The 15659-nt window shown below is 45.6% G+C and overlaps 1 protein-coding gene across 2 annotated transcripts in view; it reads left to right on the plus strand.

Moving 5' to 3' along the window:
- The first annotated feature begins 9306 nt into the window (after positions 1–9306).
- Positions 9307–15659, plus strand: part of ILDR2 (immunoglobulin like domain containing receptor 2) — a 40232-nt gene continuing 33879 nt past the window's right edge. For both annotated transcript variants that reach the window (XM_059872239.1, XM_059872231.1), the window contains exon 1: positions 9307–9444. In XM_059872239.1, the coding sequence (XP_059728222.1) occupies positions 9399–9444 (46 nt within the window). In that variant the 5' untranslated portion in view covers positions 9307–9398. The remainder of the gene's footprint in view (positions 9445–15659) is intronic.

The following is a 15659-nucleotide window of genomic DNA, read 5'->3' on the forward strand; positions in this document are numbered from 1 at the left end:
AGCAGGTCAATAATCACAATTGGCTTTAAAATGAAGTTTAATCAGTTTGCAGAAATCTGGTTGCCTGGAACAGAGGACCCTACATTTGACATGACACAGGGATACTGGAGTGGTAATACTGGCATAGGCCCTGATTACCTTCTGGCCTGATTTTCCTTGGCCAGGGCATGTGATGTCTCCCACATTCCTCACTGCTCCCCTGTCTTTTGGGGAATCTCCTTCAGCATCCATTTGCTTCTCATCCAGCCATCTTCAGTGGAGTTATCCAGTCTCCATGAAAATAAATGGTGCAGCACTGACATGGAAGATTCTTTGCAACTCTCCATCCCAGAATCCTCTTGAATTTGCTATAAACTTAGACATGAGGATAAAAACAGTGATGAAACACATCTCTGCATTTCCAAATGACTGGGAAAATCTGCCTCTTTTCCTCAATCTAACCACTTTTTTTCATCTTTGGGTGTGTCTGCTCAGCTCAAAAGGAGGTTCAGGCTTAAACCTTTGACTTAGCAGATTATGTTTGTCCATGCTGGAACAGCTGTCAGGTAAACTCAGACCAGATTGCTCTTGCATCTCCCTGGTGTCTGGTTTCTCTGAGGGTTAAAAAATGCTGGCTCATTCGGGAGGCAGTTCTGTCTTGCTCAGATCTTGGGAAACAGTTTGGTTTGTGTTCCACTTAGGAAATTTGCTGTTAAACATACAGGAGGAGTCAATCACATTGTTAAAAATGTAGAAAATCATGATGTAACCTCAAGGTAAGCATTTTTAAAGTCACTTTTACTGCTGTGGAAAATAATTTATATTCCAGTCTAGTTACAGATACATTAATGCTAAGTCTCTGAGGAAAGACTGCAAGAAATGACTTGTATCTTGTAAATATAAACATCTGCACAGAGCCTAGTTCTTTCAGGCAGAAAGTCAAGTGTTTACTGTTATATTGCTGTAAGAGTCGTTGCTAGGAGTGCATCTGTGCACTTGTGTTTTATTTTTCTTCACATCATATTCTTTTCTCTCATGTGCAGCTTTGGGACCCACCCTTCAGCAGCCCTTCCTTTTAAAGAAATTCAGATAATGTGTGCATCAACTGTTTGAAAAACACAAGGCTCCAGTGATAGCTCTCCTAGGGCTAGAGGTGTGGTTGGAAAATAAAATTCATAAGCAGTAGAGAGAGAAAGGATTTTCCTCTGTGGGCTGGGGGTCAGATTAAAAAAACAGCGAACAGATCATCTTCAGAGCATCATACCATCAGTATTCTTCCCCAGGGCCCTGAGGAGAGCCCAGTGCCTCTGAAGAACTCATGTTTTAAATCTTCATTTGTCTGCTGTTTAACTTAGCGGGCAAAGGACTTTTCTGGACCATTTACGCTGATTTGAAAATAACATTTGTACCACTGGAGCCCTTCCAGCAGATAACAAGTGTTGTGCCAGTATTTATATATTACTTGGGGGTTTTTGTTTTTGTTGTTGTTTCTTTTAAGCACTTAATTTAGTTAATTGATATGCCAACACTTAAAGTCCTCTGTACCTGGCTTTGGAAACACAGCTCCTGAATTTACAGAATCAGTATAAATGGTCCAGAGAACTCCTCTGCCAACGTTTGCTTTTCCATCAATGCATGGAGTTTGCCAGCATCTCAAAATAGGGACTATGTACCCTGGTACTATATGGACAGAAAAACTATCTGGAACTTTTTTGCCAGTAATGTGTTTTCATAAATTCAGGATTCAAGGCTATAATCTTTCCTTGAAGGTTGTTTTTTTTTGGTTTTTTTTTTGTTTGTTTGTTTTGTTTTGTTTTGTTTTTTTTGTTTGTTTTTTTGTTTTGTTTTGTTTTTTTTTTTTGTTTGTTTGTTTTTTTTGTCAGAAAGAATGAGCAACGTTATTCTACAAAGCATGGCAGTGACTACATCTGCTGTTCCCCACTTACCTGCTGGTCTGATGCTACAGCACTCCCCCACAAAGAGAAATATTTGGTGTTTATCTTGGAGGAATCAGGCCAGATCCATCAGCCCAGGAGAGGTGAGGCTGATGCAACTCCACACTCCCAGGTCCAAGTGAAGGGAGGTCAAGTATGTATTCCCAGCCTAACCCAGCTCCTGCTGTGGTTTTCCCATTAGAGATCAGCCATCCTCTCCCCCTCCCTGGCTCTCAGGGCACACCACCTTCCCACAAAGAAGTCCAGCTGGATTGTAACTAACAGTGTCACGTTCACTCCCTCCTGGCACCACTGACATGAGGGCTTCTGACTGCTGGTCTGCTCTAGGGGACAGTAATCCTGGTCACTCCCTCGGGGCTCTCCAGCTGCTGGCACCCAGCCACACCAATGCCTGCAGTCCAGGCCCAGCTGGTGGCACCCAGACAGTCACTCATTCCAGCTCCTGGCCCCAGGGACATGTAGGGGCCCTATCTACCTGCAGTCCCACTCCAGGTGCTGGCATTTATGTTGGCTTACTCCTGTCTGTCCAGTCACTGTTGCCCAGGCACATGGACTCTCCCACCCATGGCATGACTAGAGGCTGGCACCAGACCCCCATACACATGGACACACCCAAACCAGAGAGTTGCTCACTCAGAAAGAAGTTATTAAGGAATTTAATAAGAAGAAAGAAACACAGTGTGCATGATGGATAAGCACATCACCCAGAAAACTTTTCACACCAACTGGTTCTTTCTATCCCCTTATCCATCTATTTATTTTACCTATTCCTTCCTAAATCACCTAGATCTCTCCCTTTCTTTGCCTTTGATTCTTTTTCTAAGCATCCCACGAGGGGTGCTATGCAATCCTGAGATGCTCTTCTGTCACCCTGTTTGTTTAAGATTCTTCTAAGCCTTCTGATGTTTACATTCTTGTAACGAACTTTCTCTCGCACTTTATGTAAATAACTTATTGTTTTGCATTCTTTTATGGAGGAGGAGAAATTTGATGAACTGTTGGTTTGTCCAGTGTCGTTGGAGAGGTAGCACTGTCATCCTCCAATTCGCTGTCACTTTTGGAAATCTATAAATGTTGAAGTCAGAATTAAACTTTCCTTCTTTTTTACCTTGGAGAGTCCAGTGTCTGCGTCGTTTTATTTCGTGTCCTAGAGCAACACTCGTCCCTTGCATCCCCTAATGAGTCCGAAATCTGTAGGATACAGGCCCCCTCAGTCCTAAAGTTGCTGTGGTGTTGGCTCATCGTGACAAGCTCCAGTCTGTATTCTGGAGCCTATCCTGGAGCCGATACTTTCCTGGGACAGCCCTAGGAAGAGCCTGGAATGGTTTTCCATTATTCTGAATTCCTGTCTGAGGGTTCCCATCTGCCACTGTGTCCCGGTGCTTCTTTGGACTTGTGAAAATGGGCCATTGATGAGCTTTTGTGGTGGGTGTGGGAGGAGCCGAGGCAGGCTGTTAGCTGGGCTGCCAACCACTGAAGTGCCATTGTCCCTCTGCACTTCTTTGTGTGCTTTGGAGACAAGCTTTTGTCACATAATCTCACGGCTGATTTCTTTCTCAGCCTGGTTATGGAGATTTAAAAACATACAAATTCTCTGGAAAGTGATACAAAGTATAGACCAGTAATTATTATTTTTCACATGTAATGCATAAACATCTCAGGGATGAGAGCCTGCAGGCCTCCCTTCCCTAAGTGAATGATTTAACCAGTCAGCTACAGCTGCCAGGTTTCTTTTTTGACCTTTTGACTTAGTGAATCCTGGGTTTCTTTTTGAACGGTGCCACGACTGCAAGAGTGCAGGGTCACTTACACCTCACCTATGTGATCAAGGATGTAACTTACACCTAGGAGTCAGGAGGCCTTTTTACAAGAACTCCCCTTGCCCTGCTCCCATGTAGGGTTTTGCTGAGTGTTGGACCTGTTGAGAATGTCCTGGACCAGACCTCATGCGTGGTATCAGCACCTTTCTTCCAGGTTTCTCAGGGAACCCAAATCAGAGCTGTTAATGCTTGTCTTCTCTCCAGAAACGGTAGCATTTGTGTTGGGGGTTGCAGGCATGGAACTGTGGGATGCACAGGACCTGCTGGGCAAGTGCTGTAACCCTGCTGACTAGCACATCCCAGGAGCACTAAACCTGGTACATGGCAACTGGAAGCCCAGGTGTGCACAGCTGCATCCCATCTATGCCATCAATTTCAAACACCATTAATGCCAGGGCTCCAGTGAAACCACTACATCGTTCCAAGTATCCTGGACAAAGTCTGGGAAATCCTTAACATCAGATCAGACCAGGTTTTTAGGTAGGAAACAAGGACCTGGCTGTGACACCCCAAATGTGTGAAAGCCTTGCCTCCGGTGTTAGTCTTCTCTGTGCTCAGGACTATCTGGGTATGCAGAGAAGAAAAACTGTAAGCCTTTAGGCAACTTTGACAGGACATGTGTGCTTTCAGTCTCAATCTGCTGCTGAATTGTTTTTTTTTAGATTTGAGTTCTAAATGTTAGGTACCAAAAATTTTCCAAAGTCTTGTTTTGGATCTGGCTCTAAGTAGGATGACCTGAGTAATTACAGAGCTGTTAGACTGACAGGGATCCCAGGCAAAAGAATAGAATCACTGATACAGGATTTGCTTCAATAATGAATTAAGGAAAAGTAATGTAATTAATGCCAATCAACATGGGTTTGCAGCAAATACATTCTGTCACATTGGTTTGTAATTGCATCAAAAAGATATTAAGTGTGGTTACTAAAGGTAATGCATTCAGACACATGAAGCATATGACTCGACCACACAACACTGAATTAAAGATACAGATTTATAATACAAAGACCATCCAGTCCCTGGTTAAAGAATTAGCTTAAGGTGTCTTAAAAAGTTATTTTAAATGAGGAATTGTAATCACGCTTTTTATTAAGATCTTTCTTAGGCTGTTTTTTGACTGCATACTACTAAATACTTGTTGGTAGCTTTCAACAAAACACGTACTCATCACAGTTACTTGCAAAAAATACAAAGATTGAAGGAACACTTAATAAGGTAGGTGATAGAGTGGGATATCGACCAAAGAGGAGCTCTCTAAGTGATGCTACATCATAAGGACTAACAGTATCATCCCTGGAAGGATAAACAAATATTAAGCAGGGATGATGGTGCTGTAATACTTCTGGTTTCATGCTTTTAGCAGCTGGGCCTGGGATGCTCTCTCCAGTTCCGCTGTTAGCTCAAGAATAAAACAAACAGTCTGCTGAACTTCCAGAGAGGATGTTAAGGGTGCTTTGATCACAGTCTGCCATTACCTCTTCAGAAGTGCCTTAAGGATGCCTTGCCCTCTGACTTGGCAGTACTAGAAAGTGAAGTTAGATTAAATTAGGGGCAGGGTGAGGTCCCTTCCTACCCAAAGTAATCTGTGATTCGTTTTTGTAACATACAGTCTGTAGTTCAAACTAATCGATGTAGTGTGGTGAAGTGTTGTGGCCTATTTTATTGGGAAAGCTGGACTGGAGAATCACAAAAGTCCAGGTTGTGAACTCCCAGTCCTTGGAGGTATTTGTGCTGCCCACAGTTCCTCTACAGCCAAAAACTTAGAGGATTTAGCAGCTTGTTACCTCCTAGGTTATCTATAGATATGCAAGCAGAGTTTGTCCCATTGTGTATTTTTGCCTGTAATGACACACACAAGATGGCAAGCTGGGATGATTCACTTGTGATCCTTTACCTATGTGATAACTTCACAAAACATTATTGCTGACACGCCATTAGTGTTTTAAATGAAAATTTCAGGTTCACTCTGAGTGTAGCAAAGGCATGCTGTGATTTTTGGTGTCTAAAAAGAGTCAGGAGCAGCATGGGAAATTTATACAGAAGAGTAAATACTGTAGGAGTATGCTGTTCTCTTGGGTTCTTCCTAATGGTGAATTTATATTACAGACCTGAAGGTTCATTGTAGCAAGAAAGCCAAATTTCTAAATATTCTAAGCATTTCTTGGTACAAACATAATGATTAAAAACAATAGCAGTTATATACACATATCACTCACTCCTGATGTTAATGGGACGTAAAAGCTCTGTATTATTGTGCTATCAAATGTAACCAGGCAGCTTGGGAAAAAAACAACATAGAGAGTGAATATATTTCAACAATGTCTTGCTGTGAAGCTATCAAGGATTAATAGGAGATTCCAGTGTAATGCAGCAAACGAGGAAAAGTTTAACTTAGTAGCTATCTGAAGAGACTCACTAAACGCTATGAACTGATGGTGTGTCACCCAGTAAGTTCTGCGACGTGCTGATCTCAGTCCTAAATGAAGAGAGCAGTGTCTAATGGCTGAGTCTAGCATGACATCCCAGAAAAGCTGTTGAAATCACTGTTTCTATGGAAATTTCTACAAGGGAAATCCAGGGGGCTGAACGACATGAAAATCTTCATGCAGGGATGTTGCCGAGGTGGGTCATGCTGACTGAGGTGCTGGTGTAAATCGTTCCACGTGGTGGTAACTTAAAAAGCTGACTCTGCTTATCAGCAGAGGAAACGACCGCAAAAGATTGGTACTGAAGATGAGACGAGGGAGGGACGAATGAAGTACTTGGCAAGGAGAGAAAAGAGCCAGCAGCTGCTACAGCATGAGTAAAAATTAGTTTGTTTGTTTCCCCATTGTTCAGCTGAATTTGTTCCTGATCCCACGGCTTAGAGAACTCCCTCAGGTGGAGTCACGGGATCAGCAATGAAATCAAACAGTGTTGCAGTGTGGTATTTCTCCGAATCTGCCCGGGACTAAATTACACAGGGCAAACACCGGGAGTTTGCTCATCCGCTTGTCAAGGTTGTCAAGTGACTGAGGGAGATGAAGGTTTAAGTCCACCAGTGTGTTTTTTTTTAAAGGACAGAGAATCCCTGCTGGGCTGTGGCTTGAAGCCATCTGGCTAATTGCATAGGAATTTCCCCACCGTTTGAAGGTGAAGTGGGGCTAACTGCGGTCATGCAGCTTTCTGTCTCGGGCTAAAAGGAAAGGCAACATCCCAACATTAACTATTAAGCCAGCTCGGATGTTGCAATCAGGAGATCAAAGGTCTACAGAGATCTGGAACATCTATTCAGGGCCTGGGCATCCATCTTAGGTGGATATATACAAATGATAGCTCGCATTAAGTGAGAAAGGACCCTACAGTAAGTTTATGAGAATTTCAAAGCAGATATAAATCCAACGTTACATGTGAAACAATGGTGCTTCCTTCTATTGAAAATCTTTCCTTCCTTTGTCGTGAGTCAAAAGTTTAGCAAAAGTGATGCATGCCAAATTTATTTGCAAAAGCTGGAGTAGATTAAAAAAAAAAAACAACTAACAAAACCCCCCAGTAGCAGCTGACAATAGTGACGCATAAGGGATTGTAGTGCTCCCAGTGTTAAACAGATGAGATAATATCAACATCAGCATTGTCTCAGGAAACTCAGGATCAGAATCCTGGCCAGCTAAGTTACCAAAAGGCAAGGAACCAGGATTTCACTTGAAATTTTGAGGGTTGTCAGGAAAAGTGGTTAGGGGAAGGAGAGAAAAATAGCCTTTTAGGAGTCTTATTTCAACCCATACAAACAGATTATATCCTACAGATAGGTAACAGTGGTGAGGCAGGTTCCATCGGAATTTTCTGGAACCGTAAGTTGCTGGAGGCTGAATTTGTGCCCCTATTGAGAGTTTCTACTTTGTCTTCCACCTGCAAGTATGCAGTAAGGCAGTGGGGTGTCAGATCAGTCTGCTGAAGGAGAACAGCACTGCTGCACATATATACATTATTTAGTGTAACAGGGATTTCTTAATAGTAACTTTTAGCTATTACTGCAAAACAGTTAAATTCATAATGTATCAGGTCAGAGGAACACGAGGACACTTATTGGGGTGGGTGTGTATTTTTTTTAAAGCAATGCTGAATAAAAATATACTTCCATGTGAAAAATATTTTTAAATAACATTGAATAGCTCCAAATAAAATACTTAAAACCAGATCAACTGCCTAAGGATTGTCTCCTTGTTTAATTCCATTTTACTGTACAAACAGAGGGACTACACCTGTCTGAAAACAACCAAAGATGTTTCAATACATTTTTTATCACAGCAAACATGCTGGTTTGGTTTTTCCTTCAGAAATTATTGATCTTTTTTATTTGCACTTTTAAAGAAAAGCTTATCTTGCCTGTAGAGAAGTTCAGCCTGAAAGGTGAAATGATGAGAAATCTACAAGTAACTGGAGAACACCTGCTAGAATGTAAACAGCTTGTGCAGATTTTACTGCAGGCACCCTGAGCACCCTGCCTTTAGCGTCAGGACACACCAAGCGCTTTGCTTTAGAAAAATCAGAATAGTTTCTGGGTTTTGGCATATTCCAGATGAGACAAAGTTGGAGACTACTCCCACCTCTCATGTGGATCACTGATGCCTGCAGCATCCCAGCTTTGGTTACAAACACCAGCCAAACCCCGTAAGAAAAGTGCCTGAGGATGAACAACACTCAAAAGGAAGCCGTGCTGGATGCTGTGAATAGGGAGTGCCATTTTGCACTCTGTGCTTCTCGCCGGTGCTGAGCCACAAAAGAAAGCATAATGCTATTTGAGCCAGCTATTTAGGCCCATGAATAATTTCACTGACTTATTAAGTTTTCACAGAAACTTTAAAAGTTTTAAGTACAGTTAATGTGTATCCACGTGGGTTTGCTGCAGCCAGGACCATTTAATTTCTAAGCAACATCCATATTCTAAAATGTCATTTAAGGCAGTATGTGACCCCTTTCTCACAAAAGAAACCCACAACAAAGCAAAAAACAAACAAAAAAATCCCCATCCCCTTCCAGTATCATGTTAGCACGAAAACTTAACACCCCGCAACTCGGCTGCCCATTGTTAACAGACAGAACACCTCCTCATCTAAAATTATACTCCTTTTTATCTAAATTTACAATAATTAGCTGCCGTGCCCATGCTGGAAGTGGAAACCCCAAGGGAAATTTAGAACAGGAACCGTCTACGCTCATTTCCCAAGGTATACGTTTGGCTAATTTGGGGAGGACAGATGATCGGCGGGGGCATTTTCAAGCGCTTACTAGAGAAGTTGTAAGACCCCGCTAAGCAGCGGGGATGCCGGGGGGCTGAAGGACTTGCAGAGGAACGTGCCGGGGTGCCCGTAGGCTGTGGAGCGGCACCAGGCAACCGAAACGCGCCTTTGCCGGAGGGAGGGAGGGCGGGAAGCGAAGCAGTTTCGGGAAGCCGCGTCCCCCTCCCCTCTCCGCCGCCGTCCCCCGCCCGAGCCCGGACAGCGGCGGGGGCGGCCTCGGGGAGCCGGCCCGGGGGAGGAGCGGAGCGGAGCCACACGGCGCGCCCGCTCCGCCAGCCCGGCCGGCTCTGCGGGGAGGCGGCTGCCCGAGCGGGGCCGCCCCCGCGCCTCTCCCGCCGCCCCGCGCCGCCTGGACCACTGGGAAGATGGATGGGCACGTCCTGGGATGGATCGTCCTCCTGTGGATCGCAGGTAGGGCCGCGGGCAGAGGCACGGGTGGCCCGGTGGCCCCGACGTCCCCGCGCCGTGCCCAGCCCGCCGAGCTCCGCGGCTTTCCTGAGGGCGAAAGCTGGGGGAGGTTTTGGGGAGATGCTCCGGAGGGAGCCGGCGTGGGGCCGGGAGCTGCTCGGCGGCGTCCCGCGGTGCAGTTTGCGGAGACTTGGCGGAGAGGGCTGGGAACGGGGGGGCAGCCGGTGCCTCCCGGCCGGCCGGGGCGCGGGGCAGCTCCGAGCGGCCCCCGGCGCTTCTCTTCCCTCCGCGGTCCCGGCGGCGCCTGGAGAGAGCGCGCCCGTCTCGGGGAAGGGGCAGCCGGGCCGGGGCTGTCGGAGTGTCCTTGGCCGCGGTGCGAGAGGGATGGCGACCAACCCCCGCCTCCCCCCGCCCGCCCGTGCCGTGCCGTGCCGGGAACAATTGCAGGAACTTCTCCTTCACCCGGTGTCCTGACCGCACATGCCGTCTCAACAGAGGTGTGAGAGGAGGGGGATGCCCTGCTTCTGCCCCGGCTTTTAGAGGGTAGAATTCTAGGGGGGCCTTCCCCGTGACGGTGCAGTCGCGCCCAGGCCTTTGTGAGCGCAGGACAGGGTTGCCCCCCAGCCCAGCTCGCCGCCCACCGCTGGCCTCGCTGGCTCCCGAAGAGGTCGGGCAAATCCCCCCTAGGGCAGGGGGAGGGGAGCCGGAGAGAAGAGCAGAGAGGGCTCAGTGATGGGGAGAGAGCAGGGGGGACAAGCTGAAAAGGGGCTGGGTCTGAGAGTTGGGGCAGCGAGAAGAGGGAAGGGATTACAGCAGGGTGAGAGCGGCGGGGCAGCCAGGAGCCGGGGAGAAAGAGAAAGCCGTGTCAGGTCAGGAGCAAGATCTGCCTCCTGTGAGCCGGTGCAGCAGCCAGGCACAGGCGGGAGCAGCAGGCTATAGGAAAAGCTGCAGTAGGATGACTTAGCCAGGCAGGCTGGTTACAGGCTGAAAGAAGAAAAACAGACACACTTGGGTTAAGTGGCATATATTTCCCACTGTCACCTGTGTATCCCACAGAAAAGACCTCAGCCTCTTCCCTCTTCCTATTCAGATTTAGGATTCAAAAGCAGTAAATTCGGCTTTTAGTCATAACACCTCTCTCCCACCACCCACCCACCCCTTTCCTTGCATTTTCACTCTGAGTCATCCTCAACACCGGTGCCTGCCTACTGCTCCCTTCCAGGGTTTCACGGCCTCATCTGGGGCTTCAGCAGCTTCCAGCTCATTCTCCCTCCCATCTCTCCCTTCCTCCTTCCCTGCCATTTGGCTGCTTCCAAATGTACCCCACTTCAGTGAGTTGGTCTGGAGTGCCAGCGCACCCACAGCTGCCCCTCCTTTCCTACTAGCCATAGTGGTGTGCTGATAAATAGCATCCAAGGACCTGCAAAGGAGTACGGGGTTTAGCTAAGCATGACATTACATTCCTCCCTCTTTCTAAAGAGCTTCTTTATCTGGACATGTCAGGCTAATCAGGACTTTTTTATCAAGCTAAAAGACCGGGCTGTTGACACTTTTCTCCTTCCACTGAGGGCAGTTCACAATTCCTGACAGGGAGCACTGTTTGGAGCATGCAGGGTCAATGCAGAGAGAGAGAGAGGTACCGCTGCAGTGGGAAGACCTTCCAGTTTCCTCTAGCCCTGTGGTTTCCAGACAGGACTGCCTGTGCAGCTGGTGCTGTGGAGAGCTGGCAGGCACTGGCTTCCGGCAGGCAACAGGTTATCCATAGCTGTGTGCTGAGAGATGGAGGCAGTCCGTGCTCGCTTGCTCCCCTCCAGCCTCCCGCCACTGCTGCCCAGCCATAAATCAGGTGCTGATGTCCTTTTTCACAGCCGACAGAAAGCAAATAAGCAAAGGTGTGTGTGTGCGTGTGTGTGCATAGAAAAGGAAGAGGGGGCTAGCAAACATGGATTCGAGAATTTCCTCTCCCCAGTGGCTGTGCAAAGGAATGAAAGGTCTGCATCAAGGTAAGGAGCCCTAATCCAGCCAGAGTGGTACACTCCACTCTGGAGAAGTGGGGGCTGGGAGGTGGAGGGGCCAGGGGACAGAGTGCAAGATGGGGAAGAAGCAGGGAGACAAAAGGGAGCACGAAAGAGGAAAGAGAAGGCTCTCGTTCCCTTCCCTCCCCTCCTCCTTCCTCGAGGTGGGCTGAGAAATTTCTAATCAGCACTTTCAGTCCCTTTCCTCCCAGCAGTAATTCCTCTCTGTCCTTTGTTTGTCTTTAATTTTTGGCTCTTGCATTTATCTTTTGTTTGGTTTTGCGCATTGTGAGTTCTTAGGGCAATTTCAAAAAATCCTGTGTGAGGCACAATGGATTTGGTTTGGCTTCTCTCCCTCCTGTCCTGCTCTCCCACGTGCCTGAAGCGAGTGTTTTAATAACAACAGCAAATGGATGAAGAGCAGGTCGTTCTTTATTCCTTCCTGTGAGGTCACGCGGGTTAAGATATGTGTGGAACTGTGCTCTCATTCTATAAAAAGAAGACACAATTTGCCAAGTATCCTTAGTCCCTGTGTAAAGCCTGTTCTTGTAAATTACTAAGTGCAGCTTGATTCTGGAATGAATCCTCCCCTTGTGTTTACCATTTTCTTATTAATGCTGTAATTTCTAATGCATTTGAAACGAGAGCATAGTGCTGCACTGGCGACTGAACTTCAGTTTTAGTACAGAACAAGCGGATCAAATTTTCCCTGCCTCACAACTTGGACTAAGATTGGAAAAATTACAATTAGAAGACTGTCCATGATAAAATGAGATCTTTTCTCTCTGATAAGTGCTTTTCCACCAGTAATTTAGCACTCAGTCCCTGTATACTGTTGCTGTACCTGTTCTTTCTCAGCCACAGTTCAGGAGGGCAGGCAGAGGGGGCATGCTGGGGCATGCTGGAGCACATCTGTGTCTTTGCTGTTTCTGGCCAGCTGGCCACACTTCTTGGGAAGGCAGGGAAATGGTTGGGCTCTTTTACTTGTCTTAATTTAAAGTGTTCATCTGACTTCCCTTGCCTGGCTTCACAGAGCATAGCAAGTGTAGCATAACTGGGAAGAAATCTCATGTTTTTCTTACTTTTTATTCCTGTGAGGTCACCATGAGTGAGACTGGCAGCAGTGGAAATCTCATTGCCATCATAGGGATGGGTATTAATGGCTTGGTGTTACAAGGCTTGGAGGGATTCTTCACATTTCTTTTGCTTTGTTCTTGGGCTTCTAATGAGTGATATTTCTGGGAATGATTTCTGGGATGCTGAACCAAGTCTAGATCAGGAGGCATCTGACAACTGTAACAGGTTTCAGACAGCACAAAGACAGGGTGGGTTTGATCTGGTGTCCAGAGCTGAGATAATTCACCTGAGAGCATCCAGGGTGACTTTAGTGAATGTGTGAAAGGGGCTGTGGTAAGGAAGTGTAACGAGCACAGGGAAGCTGATGAAGAGAATGAAGTGAGGAGCAGGAGGTGCCTGGGGAGAGCACCACAGAGAATGGGGAAGAGCAAGGAATAGTCCAATGCCTACTGCAGTCATTTTGCACGGCCTGGGCTGTCCTCCGTGGAGTTTTGTGTTGAGACTCTGTGCTGTGAGTGCTGGCTGTGCAAGGCCATGCTCTTCTGCAGCTGCTTTGGGTTTTCCCCTTTCCAGGTTAAGTAGCTGGAGAGCTGAAATTCTTGGTTTTCTATGGAGCTGTTGAAAGCAGAACGATGCTTTCACCTCAGCTGTGACTGACTTGTTGAGGCATTGGTTTCTTGCTTCCAAAAAAAGTTGACAATTAGTAGTCACGTTGCTAAGAATACAAGTCTGATAGGAACCAGACCAAGACATCCAATTAATTTCCCATAAGCACTGGACACAATCTGATGGTGATGGCTTTTGCTGATAAATTGCATAGATTGGATTTAGTCCAACATGAGTAGGCAAGAACCTGTACAATACAATCTCAGTGATCCCACTGGCTCTCCATTCATCTGTTTACACATCTCTTTATAATTTCTGACTTTCTGGTCTCGAAGTCCAGATCTTGCCCTTTCTGAGTCAAGCTTGATCCTCATATGAAAGTGTAAATGGTGTGCCAGTATTCAGCAGTGGAGGAGAGAGCACTTTGAAACGAAGCGTAGTATGCAAAGTACCAAAACCAATGTTACTTTTGCCCAACAGTTAATTTTATTTGGGAAGGGGTATAAGCTACCCTAAGGGCACTGTCTCTTACCAGGGAACAGATGGTTTTCTGCCAAAGCCCTGAGGTAAAGTCTAGGAGTAGCTTTCCAAGGTGCCTGGTTCAGGACCCAGTGATTTCCATTCTGCTGTGTGCACAACTGCCACTCCTGTCAATAAAGGTACATGAAAATGGGGGATGCAATTTTTGTAGTTTCATAGAATCAACTGTACTACCTCAGGCAAGCGGTAGCATGAGCCAAATAATTGCAAATAAAGAGATCAGATGGATGAACAGATAGGGAGACCCACGTGACTTGAAGAATAATCTGTGCTGCCTTCCTTCTCTTGGACTTGAGTCCTGTGTGCTCCAGAACGATGCTGCCTGAGACATGTTCCACTGAACTACAGCATTGGGCTTTGCCATTACTTCCAGGGTTTGGTGCTTCACATCAATTTTATTCTAACTACATGATATTTAAGGTCTCCTCCAACCCAAACCATTCTGTGATTCTATTCCTAGAGGCTGTGTGGTGAAGTAAAATCGTCCTGGGATTCATTTCATCTCTGGGAAGCATAGGCTTCTCTGGAGGTCAATGGCAGAGCAAAAGCCTCAGTTATCACCTCCCAATTGCCTTCCCTCTTGCTCAGGGAAGGGGCTTAGGAAGATCAGGCACACCAGGCTCAAACCCGCCCTTACAAATATCCCCTCTGTACAAATATCCCCTCTGTAATCGCTTCCTGGAATTTTCTTTAATCACCAGTGAAATGTATTAGTGGTAGCTTGTGTGTAGTGTTGATTGCATAGTTTGAATGCATAATCTGAGGATAGTTCAGGAAAGGAATCAGAGCAAGGAGACAAATGCACATTGCCAATTGAAACAGACAAACCCCATACAATTATATTTCGGAAGTGTGATTATTTTTAAGCTCTTTCTCCGGGAGTCTGTGTGTGTATATATATTTGTACAGACACACAAAATCATGGATTCTTTTTATTTTCTAAGAGAAAGGATAACTGTGTTTATAAGATGCAATTGATTAATATTTTCAGATCTTTTTTCTTTGGGTTTAGGAGAGCAAGAAGGGAGGAAAGCAAAACAGTCATGTAGTCATGAGATTCCCAGGAGCTAGATTTTATTCTTGTTGAACTTGAAACATTATGAAATTCACAATGAACAGGTTCCTTCTCTAGAGTGCAGGAATCGCATTTCTGTCATGACTTAGAAGTAAAGGCTAATTTTGCTCTGTCTGCATCAGTCAAAACATAGCACAACACAATTCAGTTTTTTTTTAGTCCTGTTTGTATTAAACTAGACAAAGAGCTACCACAGTGCTGTCACTCAGCTTCTCATAATTTTTCACATATTTCACTCTTTTTTTTTTCTCTGCTGTATTAACAACTTGGAGTTCTGCCCTGTGATACATCTGAGGCTCTTCTTGTCTTGCCTACACTACATTTTGAGGTCAGCAGTTTCTTCTTGGAGGTGAGGAAGTCCTATAATTCCTATTCCTGGACATAACTGATCAGTGTAAAGCCACCATCTTGTCTTCAGGCAGTCAAACATCTGCTGGCCTTTTTGGTGGACACTCTTACAGCAGTGACATACTACATGAATCAATTCCAGTAATTCTTTTTTGGCAGAGGAAATAACAGGTGTATAATTTCCCAATTCAGCCATATATAATTATATATAATTTGACTTAAATAGATCTAAAGTTTCCTTTGCTCCAGTCTCCCAGTCTGAGGCACTCTGTTGCTCTTAAATGCTATTCCTGGAAGGAATCCGAAAATAATACTTAAGAAGTTAATAAAGAGCTTGGGGTAGGATATAGAAAGTGCCAGATAATTTTCTGCACATCTCCAAAATGCTTTTTGGTAGAAAAAGAATTCCTGTATTTTCCCAAAAGCTGCTTTTCTTTTCTTGATATAGACATTCACATGGGGGTAGGGTGGGGAAAGTTAGTCAGAGGAGAATTTGCTAAAGCTCAGCTAATCATTTATTAAAGCAGTCCCTGGCTTGCCAAACTCATTAATCTCAT

This window comes from Haemorhous mexicanus, chromosome 2, assembly GCF_027477595.1.
Source record: "Haemorhous mexicanus isolate bHaeMex1 chromosome 2, bHaeMex1.pri, whole genome shotgun sequence".
NCBI lineage: Eukaryota > Metazoa > Chordata > Aves > Passeriformes > Fringillidae > Haemorhous > Haemorhous mexicanus.